At 47.0% G+C, this 14,116-nt stretch overlaps 1 protein-coding gene across 1 annotated transcript; it reads right to left on the bottom strand.

The window, feature by feature from the left end:
• Nucleotides 1-296: 296 nt before the first annotated feature.
• On the bottom strand, nt 297-13,883 carry LOC126234937 (homeobox protein unc-4 homolog). Its single transcript, XM_049943677.1, has 2 exons — nt 13,709-13,883; nt 297-926 (listed from the first exon to the last, which is right to left on the bottom strand). The coding sequence occupies exons 1-2, from the start codon at nt 13,757-13,759 to the stop codon at nt 297-299; spliced, it is 681 nt and encodes a 226-aa protein (XP_049799634.1). The 5' UTR covers nt 13,760-13,883.
• Nucleotides 13,884-14,116: the final 233 nt, after the last annotated feature.

Raw genomic sequence — 14,116 nt, forward strand, 5'->3', positions numbered from 1 at the left:
TCTGTACCTGCAACATCTCGTCTATGGTAGACGATTTACGCTTGTTACTATTCTCCGTGTAAGACGACGTATTTTACTGACAGTGACCGACGACACCAGTCCCACAATTCGGACCTGCCATAACGGTGAGCTAATTTGCTACGAACTCGTTAGTGACGATGGAAAGCAAGAATGGGCGTCTTTTGGTTTCGCCGCCATAGCTACTTGTGAAACACACTACGATTCACTCATCCTTCACCGTACGGCAACTGTTTTTAGCGGTGGTTTAACAACTGCGACAGCAGGTGAGTGTAAGGTCACTTGAGCGTCATCGAGGACGACACAGTCTGTCTCCTGTGGTCCACGTCGTGCGACAGCAGACTCTCGATACTGAAGGGGTTGGACCGGCGCGGGGGCGGCGCGGAGACCTGCTGGCCGACGTCCGTGGGCGGGGGTGGCGGGGGTGGTGGCGGCGGCGGCGGGGGCGGCGTAGGCGATACTCGGCCGCAGTTGGAGCTGGCCTCGTCGTCCGAGACGATGTTGATATCCTCCTCGTCGTCGTTGGGCTGGGACAGGCTCCGGTCTTCCGGAGGGTCGGCTGCCTCGGGCGGCGACGGTGGATGCTGCTGCTGCTGCTGCGGGGGCGGCGGCGGCGGTGGCGGGGGCTGCTGGTGGGCGGGCGCGTGGGCGCGGTGCTTGGCCTCCCACTGGCGGCGCAGCGTGTCCAGGTCGACGGCGACGCCCTTGGCGGCCAGCTTGCGCTGCTGGCGCTCCAGCGACTTGAGCAGCTTCTTCTCGCGCCGCTCGCGCTCCTTGCGCCGCAGCTCCTCCTCCGGGATGGGCTCCCCGCTGCACGTCTGCGGGTGCGCGTTGTGCGCAGGCCGGCCCGGGCCCTTCTTCGTGTGCTCCTTCTTGCGCCACTTGGCGCGCCGGTTCTGGAACCACACCTGCAACATCGCGTCCCCACTGTCAGAGGTGACCACTGCTCTCGACAGGTACGCTTGAACTCCGTAATAACCTTATAGTAATTCTGTCACAACACCACATTCTGTTACGACCCGCCAGAAAGCCCCGCGTCTTAATAAGTCCCCCTCGACCAGTTTACCTCTTGATGTAGCCAATGGCTCATCAAGGTGAATCCTCCCAAAAGTCAAGGGAAGACTGTAGGACGAACCACCTGTTGTTTCCATTCCCATGACTTCTTCCTAACCATTTACGACCATGCCATCCTTTTTTCTCTTTTTGGGTCATCATTCCGCTGGAAGGTTTGATGCAGCCTGCCACGACTTCTCCCCTATGCCATCTTCCTCTTGGAGTAGCTCTTACACCCAAACTTCTCTATCGTTTAATAATTCAAAAACAGTCTTAATCGCATTTATTATTAATATTATTATACCGCCAACCGGTTTCAACCCAACGTAGGGGTCATCTTCTGGGCGTTTACACCATTCGTCGACTGCTGGTGGTGTCACTCGTGTCTACATAACAGCAGGAAACTATCTGTTATATAGACAGGAGTGACACCACCAGCAGGCGACCAATGGTTTAAACGCCCAGAAGATGACCCCTACGTCGGGTTGAAATTGGTTGGCGGTATAATAATAATAATAACAAATGCGATTAAGACTGTTTTTGAATTATTGATTAATCACACTAATCGCTGCTTCTCTCCACAACCATGTTGTCCAAGAATTCTCTATCGTTTGTTGGATATGTTCCAGTCTCTGTCACGACCCGCATTACCATTAGCCATTGGATCAATGACGAGGGCTGGTGTGCCATCCAGCCTTGATGTCGCTTTTAGGCAGCTACCTGTGTTTGACTAGTTGAATACTGGACTGGGACCCACGCTCCGTCTCAGTTACAAGACTTGAAATTTTTTCGGAAATGTTCTCACACTTTCACATGGGTGAACTCTAGATGAAGACAGATGAGACACACAGATTCCATTCCAGGGACCAAGGAGTGGGGAAAGGAAGGGCATCCATCCACCATCTGCCATTAACATTGCCAAACCCACATTAACACGGGGATCTCGTGAAGATACGGGAAAGTCTAGGAAAAAAGAGAAGGTTCCAGTCCCCGTCCTCCAACAGTACCGGGTGGTTGTAATTAAAGTGCAACTATTCACGGAGGTCCAGTATGGGGCCGCAGTTATCGTATGACAGCGAATCTTGGCAGCTATGCCAAATGCGTTAATGTGGAACCGATTTACACTGGAAAAAGTACTTCCAAGTATGGCCACCAGGTGCAACATTGGCGCTGTACAGCGTCTCGTCGACTTCTCTGGTGCGCATACTGAACTAAATGTGACAGCGGCCCATGTCCTGTTCCTAATCCATTACATGAGGAAACATTTCTATACGTCTTCTCGCATTCACAGTGCCAGATATGCACCTGGTGACCATATTGGAACTATTTTTTTGCAGCGGAAATCGTTTCCACATTAACGCATTAGCATATCTACCATGTTCCGCTACCGTATGATAACTGCAGCTCACACTGGAAGTCTATGGGTATCTGCACATGAATTATAAACGCCCTGTACAACTAAACACCTTAATAGCCTTATCACAGTTCCATCGCAATACGACTCCCCCTTCCCATACTCCAAAAATCATAACGATCCCTTCAGAACCCCCTTAATACCTCCAGGTCTACCAATGGCTCCTCAAGATGAACCCTCCCAGAACTCAAGGAATGGCTGTAGGATGAAGCCCCTGCTGGCTCTATTCCCATACTTCTACCTAACTATTTATGACCATCCCATCTTTTCTTTTCTTGAGTCATCATTCTTGTGACTGGTTTGATGCGACTTGTCACGATTTCTCTCCTGTGCTAACCTCTTCATCACTGAGTAGCGCTCCTAGCCGAGGTTCTGTATAAGTTTCTCTATATATTCAAGCCTCTGTCTTGCCCCACCCAGATAGCACAACAAGGGCAAATTGCCAATCTGGATGTGCTTTGTTGGTGTTTTCCCACATCTGATAGGTGAACACTGGGCTGGTACCCACGTCCCGCCTGAGTTACACGATTAAAAAACATTTCTATGATGTTATCACACTTATACATGGCATACACCAGACGCAAGCAGACGAGGTATATATATTCTGCCCCAGGGAGAGAGGGATAGTGGCTGGGAGGGAACCGAGCCACCCTCTAACACTTATCATTGCCAAATTCAGAGTAACAAGCCGACCTCAAGAGAATAATGGGTAAGGCCAGGAAAGTAAATTCTAATCTGTGTCTTCCACAACTGTTTCTACCCTCCAAACCCTCCCTTCCCCCCCCCCCCCCTGTAGTACCATCGAACTTATTCCCTGATGCCGGCCGAAGTGGCCGTGCGGTTAAAGGCGCTGCAGTCTGGAACCGCAAGACCGCTACGGTCGCAGGTTCGAATCCTGCCTAGGGCATGGATGTTTGTGATGTCCTTAGGTTAGTTAGGTTTAACTAGTTCTAAGTTCTAGGGGACTAATGACCTCAGCAGTTGAGTCCCATAGTGCTCAGAGCCATTTGAACCATTCCCTGATGACTAAACATTTTACAACTTGTCCCAACGCTCTGTGTTTTCCAAGCATTTCTTTCCATTGCCGATTACGTGAAGAACGTTCTCATATCATTGTTCTCTAACACCATATTTCAACTTTTTCGATTCTCTTCCGGTTTCCTCACAATCCATGATTCGCTTCGATACTTTCCTATGTCTCAGAAATTTCTTCCTCAGATTGAGAGTAATTTTTGATACTTCTAGACTTATTTTGACCACGAATGTCCTTTTCGCCTGGTGCCAGTCTGCTTATACGTCATCTTTGCTTCCAAGTAGTGTAATTCATTCACCTTGTCTGTTTCGCAGTCCCCAGTTTTGATGTTAATTTTCTCACTAGCGCCATTTCTCCATCTCCATATTATTTTCATCTTTAGAAATATTTTATGGAGGTGCTGTTGTACAGCTTTGATGAACGTTAAGAACTGCACTACGCAATACACTGCTGTAATGGTATATTTTATCAGAGACTATCGATTTCAGTCTGCGATCATACCACCATCGGGGTCAAAAACCACCTCACCTACGCATTTGCGTAATTGATGACTCTTCTGCCAATTACGTAAATGCATAGTTGAGATGGTGTTTGGACCCGATGATGGTCTAATCATAGACCAACAGCGATCGTCTCTAATAAAATATGCCGTTACAGCTATGTATTGGATAACGCTGTTCTAAGCTTTCATCTTTTTACGTTTTATTGTCAGTCCTTTTTCTGCGCTTAGTTTCCTGTAATTCTTCTTCGCTTTCACCGAGAATAGCAATAACACAGTAAATCTTATTACTAATAATCGATTTTAATCCCACTCCTGAACCTTTTTTTGTTTCCTCCATTCTTTCTTCGATTTACAGATTGAATAGTAAGGTAGCAAGGCTGTATCTCCATATCGCATCATTTTAAATACGAGAACTTCGTTGTTGTTTTTCATTCTAACATCCCATACGACAAACCAACGAACTGAAATATCGCGAATATCTCTTGACTGGCAGCTAGCACGGAAAGTTACATGCAAACCATCCAATAGAAAAGACGACAAGTGAGTAAAACTAGTAACGGACTGAACATAGGAATTGGGCCTCTCTAGCATTCTCTTTTCTCTTCTTCTTCTTGTGCCCTCGTCTTACATCGTTGCAGGATCGGGATGCTTATTAATGGATTTAGCATGGTTATTCTAAGGTACAAATGGCTCTGAGCACTATGGGACTTAACGTCTGAGGTCATCAGTCGGTTATTCTAAGGGTTGGCCGATTTTCCTTGTTGTCGCCACTCCGTTATCCCCGGAATGGAATATGTGTACCCCAACTATCTGTGTGTAGTGTTGTTAGTGCACGGTGTCCGAAATTAAAATTTCAGTTTCAAAACGCTGTAGAAAAGGAACCACTGCTCAGAATTACGACAAATTTGAACAGTATGTAACTGACGCAAGGGAAACGTTCATGGAAATGCGTCAGAATTTGCACACCAACGGATGAGCTACACACACGACTGTTGTCGCGCTGACCACTCAGCTACCAGGGTCGGACACGTTTCTGAGTAAATGAGCCTTGCGGGTAGTGTTACCTGCACCGCCACGTAAATGCTGCGAGAGTCTTTTGGGCACCAACGGCGTACCAACCCCTCAACACAATGGATGTGTGGGTAGCGGGATCATTTTTATGCAAGATGGCGGTCCTCCGGACACTGCACAGCCAGTGAAGCGGCTGCTGCAGAGGCATTTCGAAATTGCTAGAGTTATCAGTGGTCATTTCCTTACAGCCTTGCCGTCCAGATCACATGATATTGGTCTCTGTGACTTCTGGCTGAGAGGTTATCTGTCTTCAGTACTCCAGTTACGAACGTAGCTGAACTGAAGGAACGACTGCGCAGTGCATTCTGAACGTGACCTCAGACACATTCCGAGCTGCTGCGGAAAATGTTGTTCTTGAATGAGATTTTCACTCTGCAGCGCGCGCTGATATGAAACTTCCTGGCAGATTAAAACTGCGTGCCGGGCCGAGACTCGAACTCGAGACCTTTGCCTTTCGCGGGCAAGTGCTCTACCAACTGAGCTACCCAAGTACGACTCAGACCCGTCCTCACAGCTTTACTTCTGCCAGTACCTCGTCTTCTACCTTCCAAACTTTACAGAAGCTCTCCTGCGAACCTTCCAGAACTAGCACTCCTGAAAGAAAGGATATTGCGGAGACATGGCTTAGCCACAGCCTGGAGGATGATTCCAGAATGAGATTTTCACTCTGCAGCTGAGTGTGCGCTGATATGCAAGGTTCGCAGGAGAGCTTCTGTAAAGGCAAAGGTCCCGAGTTCGAGTCTCGGCCCGGCACGCGGTTTTAATCTGCCAGAAAGTTTCATGTTATTCTTGATTTCAATTTGTGGCAGAAAACGGTGGGCAGCACGACAGTCAGAAACTAATGTCATTTTGTTTTTTATGGGGATTTTTGGCGCAATACGTTAAAAACAGATATGCTTTCCCATTCTATGCGGTTCTTGGGCACAGGAGAATGGAAAACCGATTTCTCCCATCCTATGTAGTACGCTGTTTACTGCCAAGTTCGTGCACTCATGCGTGGTGAAGAGTAGAGATGGTGTAATGTGCAACTCAAACCGCAGCCGTTGTATTGCCTCTCTTCCATCTCGGTAAAATTTTCGTTTTTCCCATGGTGTTCCCTCTGTGTCAATAATTTGCTGCTCAAATTTGACATCAGTCATCGCTCACATGGAAGACCGTACATCCTACTCCATGTGCAACTTCTGCTCTAGCAAACTCATTGCTTCATTTCTAATTTCCAGTTATGGTATGTTGCCCTGCCCATACTGACGCACCACAATATCTTTAAACTACACGCAATCCATACACTCTTCCCGAAACTGAAACCGACACCCTCGCTAATTAGCCATCCTATAAGCTCTGCTAATGAGTACACAGTATGGTTTGAGAGTAAATCGGAGAAAGACGAAGGCAATGAGAAGTAGTAGAAATGTGAACAGCGAGACACTTAACATCAGGATTGATGGTCACGAAGTCAATGAAGTTAAGGAATTCTGCTACCTAGGCAGTAAAATAACCAATGACGGACGGAGCAAGGAGGACATCAAAAGCAGACTTGCTATGGCAAAAAAGGCATTTCTGGCCAAGAGAAGTCTACTAATATCAAATACCGGCCTTAATTTGAGGAAAAAATTTCTGAGGATGTACGTCTGGAGTACAGCATTGTATGGTAGTGAAACATGGGCTATGGGAAAAACGGAACAGAAGAGAATCGAAGCATTTGAGATGTGGTGCTATAGACGAATGTTGAAAATTAGGTGGACTGATAAGGAATGAGGAGGTTCTAAGCAGAATCGGAGAGGAAAGGAATATGTGGAAAACACTGATAAGGAGAAGGGACAGGATGATAGGACATCTGCTAAGACATGAGGGAATGACTTCCATGGTACTAGAGGGAGCTGTAGAGGGCAAAAACTGTAGAGGAAGACAGAGATTGGAATACGTCAAGCAAATAATTAAGGACGTAGGTTGCAAGTGCTAGCCTGAGATGAAGAGGTTAGCACAGGAAAGGAATTCGTGGTGGGCCGCATCAAACCAGTCAGTAGATTGATGACCAAGAAAAAAAAAAATAAGCTCTGGACTCTACCGCAGTCGTGTCACCAGGGCAGCCATCCATATCATTTTTTCCTCTGTTCCTTTCTCCCTCTGTTCCCAGCTCATACCCGTGTCTCCTGCCAATTACCCTTAATGAATGTTTAGAAGATCCTGCAACGAGTAATGGCCATACTCCCACAAGCAGTAATGAACCGTCAACACGCCACAGACGCTTGTCTACATATTTTCAAATTATCATCTCCCATTCACAGTGGTAAGGGTTGTTTGTTACATAATATACACTGATAAGACAAAACTTTATGACCAGTGTCCACTACGACGTTGGATGCCACCTGATGACGTTGCGGGCACGTGACGCGGTAGCAAAAGTACGCAAGCGGATCAGACATGGATGAGAGATCATCCCAGCAAAGATATTGGCTGCAAATGGGAATATACATTGAGATAAGCGACTTTCATGAAGCTTATTATAACGCAGAGTCTGTGAATGAGTATGTTGAAATCGGCGAAGCTGGTCGAATGTTCACGTGCTACTGTCGTGAGCACTTGCGGAAAGAGGTAGAAGGACATTGGAACCACCACTAGGCGCTAAATGTTTTGACGTCCACAACTCTTTACAGAACGTGGAGTTCGGAAGCTTGTCAGCTCTGCAAAGTAGGAGAGATGGTGACCAGTGGCATCTCTGCCGAAAGAGCACAGTGCTGGTGCACGCACAAATATTTCGGAACGCACCATTCATTGTACACTGTTGAACCAGGAGCTCCGCAGCAGACTACCATTCGTGTTCACACGTTGACCCAACGACATCGTCAGCTACGATTGCACGGAACACGAGACCATCGAGATTCAATAGAAACTTGTCGAGTCTTCGGGACAATCACATTTTGCTGCACTGGGTCGATGGCCGTCTCCACAAACGGTGGCATCGAGACGAACGGCGGCTCGAAACGTGCAGCGCGCCACCGACGCAAGCTGGTGGGAGCAGTCGTATGTTGTGTGAGACAGTCTCCTGCGATTGCATGGTACCTGTGGTAGTAAGACACTCTGACAGCTGCGGACCACCTGCATCCATTCATGCTTTATATCTTCCCCGACGTCGACGTCATCCTTCCGAAGTTAACTGCCCATGTGTGGGACCAGAAACGTACTGCAGTGGTTTGAGAGGCATTATTGCGAACTCACGTTGATGGCTCGGTGACCAAGTTCCCCTGATGTAAATCCTGTAGAACCCATCTGGGTCGCTATCGGGCACTATCAGGGCGTTCTAAAATCAGCAGCCCGTTATTTAAGCGGATTACATGGCTTATGCGTAGACGTCTATTGCCACGTACCTTCACAAACCTACCAAAGAAGTGTCGGAATCCTGACACGCAGAATCAATGATGTATTTCGTTCCAAAGACGAACAAACAAGCTACTAACCAGGTGCTCATAATATTTTGGGTATTCAGTGAAACAGGCGACCTGTAGTTTTCATTCAGCACCTCAGAACGCCTGAACTGTTTATTTGCACAGAAATGTTCGTTATCTTAATGTTCCCCATTCAGGACCATCTACAGCTTGCATAACTTTTCAATTAATTTTCTATTAAATTATTATAGTTTTATATTTTAAGAGGTTATTTAATATATTGAAATTACTGTATTATGTTGAATTGAATAGTTGATAAGTTAATTTAATTAATATTATTTTTTTTAATCTTAATACTCATCAGACGTTATAGTAATATCTTTCTGCAGAGATAATTTGTTATTGCATAATAAAATATTTACAATACTGTAATTAAATATATTAAATGAGATAGTGAAGGTAATTACGTAAATAATATTTAAAATTATCTCTTATGTTAATTATAACTGTATAATTATTTATTTAAGTAAAATTATGATTTTGTCAGCTTACACTGCCTGACAAAAAAAAATCGAAGCATCCAGAAAGGGAGGAGGGTGCTTTTTCAGTGGTTAAAAATTCGAGTCAAATTTGTAAGGAATTTGGTATGAGCCCAGGCACTTATCAGTGTGACATTGCATCCTTTCTGGGCTACGTCTGCGTAGAGGCACTGATTCGACTGAGAAGGATGTCATAAAACGGCTATAACCACTACTGAGGTAAGCTGGCCCACAAATGATGTAACTGGTCCTTGATATACTGGCTGCTATTTCTATGACAGTGTTGATGTACGGGCTGGAACCACACATGTTCTGTTGCAAACAGATTTAAGGATCTTGCTGGCCAAGCGAGTACCTCAGCGATACGCAGACAGTTTCTAGAGACACATGGTATGTTTGGACGAGCACTGTCCTTACGAAAAATGACACCACAATACTGTCGCATGAGGTAACACATGCAGACGCAGAATGTCTATAACGTACCGCTGGGCCGTGAGAGTTTCCTGCCAACCCTGACAGGAAGTCATAGCCGATGGCTCCCTGCCCCATGACGCCAGAAATAAAGCGGCTCTACCTCTCTATCCAAAACGCTGGAAGAATGAAACCTCCCCTTATGTCGCCGTCATTCTCGCCTATGATAGTCACCTAGGGTAGTGCAGAACACAAAGCGACCCCATTCATTAACAAATGGTTCAAATGACTCTAAGCACTATGGGACTTAACTTCTGAAGTCATCAGTCCCCTAACTAACCTAAGGACATCACACACATCCATGCCCGAGGCAGAATTCGAACCTGCGACCGTAGTGGTGCGCGGTTCCAGACTGTAGCGCCTAGAACCGCTCGGCCACCCCGGCCGGCCCACTCATTAACAGTCCATGCTTCCTGATCACTGCATTCTTCCAAATTCAGTCTACTGTCTTTGTGGTGTTAACAGCAGCTTAAGTGTGTGAAGGTAATTCCTTAGTCTGGCTGATGTAGTGTCTAGCCACTGGTGTAGCATGATACAGAATGTTGCAGAATCTGTTACTTGTTCTCGCATGTGAAGGGGTTACGCTCTGCTTCGTGCACAACTGAGCGACCCCACTTGTGCTGTTCAGACGCGGTCATGAGAATCTTGATTAAGAATATCCTTGTCCTCACGTTCGCAAGTAGTCCAACACTGGACCACTGTGACATTCGAAAACCTCAAAAATCAGGATATTGCACGATTCGAGCAGCCAGCCAAACTCTACCCCTTTTAAACTTTTTTCAGGTGTTGATAATGCTGACTGACGCGATTACACAAAATCTATGTGTCCTTCACTGTGATCACTCAACATATAATGCTGTTCGCGCCTATGACACTGATTAGCCAAAACATTATGACCACTTGCTTAATACCTTGTTTGTCCTTCTTTGGAACGAAATAAGCCGGCCGTTGTGGCTGAGCGGTTCTAGGTCATTCATTCCGCTACGGTCGCAGGTTCGAATCCTGCATCGGCCATGGATGTGTGTGATGCCCTTAGGTTTAAGTAGTTCTAAAGCTAGGGGACTGATGACCTCGGATGTTAGGTCCCATAGTGCTCAGAGCCATTTGAACCATTTTGAACGAAATACATCACATTCGGTGTATCGGGGATCCGACACTTTGTTGGTCGGCTTGTGGAAGTATGTGGGTCAAATGGCTCTGAGCACTATGTGACTTACGAGGTGCATTCAAGTTCTAAGACCTCCGATTTTTTTTCTCCGGTCTGGAAAGAGATAGAAACATGCGCATTGTTTTAAAATGAGGCCGCGTTCATTGTCAATACGTCCCAGAGATGGCAGCAGCGTACGGCAGATGGTATTTTACCGCCAGCGGCGAGAATGAGAACTGTTTTAAATACTTAAAATGGCGACGTTTTCCTTACTTGAACAGCGTGCAATCATTCGTTTTCTGAATTTGCGTGGTGTGAAACCAATTGAAATTCATCGACCGTTGAAGGAGACATGTGGTGATGGAGTTATGGATGTGTCGAAAGTGCGTTCGTGGGTGCGACAGTTTAATGAAGGCAGAACATCGTGTGACAACAAACCGAAACAACCTCGGGCTCGCACAAGCCAGTCTGACGACATGATCGAGAAAGTGGAGAGAATTGTTTTGGGGGATCGCCGAATGGCTGTTGAACAGATCGCCTCCAGAGTTGGCATTTCTTTGGGTTCTGTGCACACAATCCTGCATGACGACCTGAAAATGCGAAAAGTGTCATCCAGGTGGGTGCCACGAATGCTGACGGACGACCACATGGCTGCCCGTGTGGCATGTTGCCAAGCAATGTTGACGCGCAACGACAGCATGAATAGGACTTCCTTTTTGTCGGTTGTGACAATGGATGAGACGTGGATGCCATTTTTCAATCCAGAAACAAAGCGCCAGTCAGCTCAATGGAAGCACACAGATTCACCGCCACCAAAAAAATTTCGGGTAACCGCCAGTGCTGAAAAAATGATGGTGTCCATGTTATGGGACAGCGAGGGCGTAATCCTTACCCATTGCGTTCCAAAGGGCACTACGGTAACAGGTGCATCCTACGAAAATGTTTTGAAGAACAAATTCCTTCCTGCACTGCAACAAAAACGTCCGGGAAGGGCTGCGCGTGTGCTGTTTCACCAAGGCAACGCACCCGCACTTCGAGCTAACGTTACGCAACAGTTTCTTTGTGATAACAACTTTGAAGTGATTCCTCATGCTCCCTACTCACCTGACCTGGCTCCTAGTGACTTTTGGCTTTTTCCAACAATGAAAGACGCTCTCCGTGGCCGCACATTCACCAGCCGTGCTGCTATTGCCTCAGCGATTTTCCAGTGGTCAAAACAGACTCCTAAAGAAGCCTTCGCCGCTGCCATGGAATCATGGCGTCAGCGTTGTGAAAAATGTGTACATCTGCAGGACGATTACGTCGAGAAGTAACACCAGTTTCATCGATTTCGGGTGAGTAGTTAATTAGAAAAAAAGTCGGAGGCCTTAGAACTTGAATGCACCTCGTATAATCTGAGGTCATCAGTCCCCTAGAACTTAGAACACTTAAACCTAACTAACATAAGGGCATCACACATATCCATGCCCGAGGCAGGATTTGAACCTGCGACCGTAGCTGTCGCGCAGTTCCAGACTGAAGCGCCTAGAACCACTCGCCCACAACAGCCGGCGGAGGTATGCGGCATTAATGTCTACGCACAGGTCATGTAATTCGCATAAATAACTGGCCGCTGATTTGCGTACGCGGTTATAGCGCTCGATAACGACCCAGATGGGTTCCACAGGATTTACCTCAGCCGTATTTGGTCGCCGAGCCATCAACCTGAGTTCACTGTAACGCTCCCCAAACCACTGTAGCACGGTTCTGGCTCCGAGACACGGACAGTTACACAGCTGTAAGATGGCATCGCCATCGGGGAAGACATCAAACATGAAGGTATGCAGGCGGTTCGCAGCTGTCAGCGTGTCTTTGATCAGCACCAAAGGTCCCATGCACGCGCAGCACAATGTCTCCCATAGCATAATACTGCTCCCGCCAGCCTTCTTCCATGGCGCACTGCACGTTTCGCGCCGCCATTCACCTCGATGACGGCGTGTATCGAGATAACCATCGACCTAGTGCGACGAAAATGTGATTGACTGGAAGAGCCGACACGTTTCCAATGATCGACGGTCGAATCCCGCTGGCTGCGTGCCCCCTGCAATCGTAACTAAGGATGTCGTTGGATCAACATGTGAACACGTAGGGGTTTCTGTTGCTGAGTTCCATGTTCAACAATGTGCCATTAACAGTGTGCTCCTAAACACTTGTGCGTGCACCAGCATTGTGCTCTTTTGCCAGAGATGCCACAGATCACTATCTATCCTACTTTACAGAGCTGAAAGCCTCCTTACCCCACGTTATGTAAAAGTCGTGGACATTCAACCGTTTAGCGCCTAGTGGTACTTCCATTGCCTTCTACCTCCTTCAGTAAATGCTCACTACAGTAGCACATAAACATTTGATTAGCTACACCGTTTTCGACATACTCGTTCACAGGCTTTGCGCAATAATAATGTGCCCTTTGTCAGTGTCGCCTATCTCAACGGATTTCCCCACTTGCAGCCCCTATCTTCGCTATGGTGATCCGTATCTGCTCCGCTTATCTGCTGCGCTTACATACTTTCATTACCGAGTCATGTGCCTGCAACGCCACCAGGCGGTATCCAACATCGCACTGTGCGCGGTCGTAATGTTTCGGCTTATCAGTGTGTATAATGTACGAGGCCTGGTAACAACACCACACACGAACCACACTAATGCACTGTTCTGGCCATTCTACCCGTCACAGAGAATTGCAGCTCTCGTCAGTTATATACCCATCGATGTTGTGTGGGAATACGAACTTTCGTGGACATCCAACCACGAGGTATGGGTGATTCCTACCTTTCATTAGGGAGTTAAATAATACATTTTTAGCCTTTCTTTATTAATAATAATGTACCCATTAGTTACGTCATGAGTTCAGGGTGCTTCACTCTTTTTACCAGGGATTATAAGTAACATGTTTTTTAGCTTTCTATATTAATAACATTGTACCCGTACCCCACACATTTGCCTGTCTGTAAATTCCATATTTATATTAGGAGCCCTTATTTCTAGTTCTTCGGTAGTTTACGAAGATCACCGTTTGCAGTAGTAGGACAGGCACTTACGGCGACGCGCGACTCCTTGAGGTCGAGGCGCATGGCGAGCGCCTCGCGCATGAAGACGTCCGGGTAGTGGGAGGCGAGGAAGGCCCTCTCCAGCTCCTCCAGCTGCCAGCTGTTGAAGTTGGTGCGCGACCGCCGCCGCTTGCTGCCGCCACCGCCTCCGCTGCCGTCGTCAGCAGCGTCCCCGCCGCTGGAGCTGCCACCTGCCAACAGGTGCACCATTGCGTTCCCAAGTGTGCCACGTTTCTCGAGGGCCATTTCATAATCACCCACAAGTTGGCAACACTCACAACTATATGGGTTAACAGTACGAAAACGTGCTGTAGAAAATGGTTCAAATGGCTCTGAGCACTATGGGACTTAACATCTATGGTCATCAGTCCCCTAGAACTTAGAACTACTTAAACCTAA

The sequence above is a fragment of the Schistocerca nitens genome, chromosome 2 (genome assembly GCF_023898315.1).
Source record: "Schistocerca nitens isolate TAMUIC-IGC-003100 chromosome 2, iqSchNite1.1, whole genome shotgun sequence".
Taxonomy (NCBI): Eukaryota; Metazoa; Arthropoda; class Insecta; order Orthoptera; family Acrididae; genus Schistocerca; species Schistocerca nitens.

What these genes read in the sequence shown, in the direction of transcription:
- LOC126234937 (XM_049943677.1), bottom strand. Translation starts at nt 13,759, where the DNA reads ATGCGCGAGGCGCTCGCCATGCGCCTCGACCTCAAGGAGTCGCGCGTC. An exon ending in TCAAGGAGTCGCGCGTCGCC is followed by an intron (nt 927 to 13,708) that starts GTAAGTGCCTGT and finishes GCGATGTTGCAG; the next exon opens with GTGTGGTTCCAGAACCGGCG.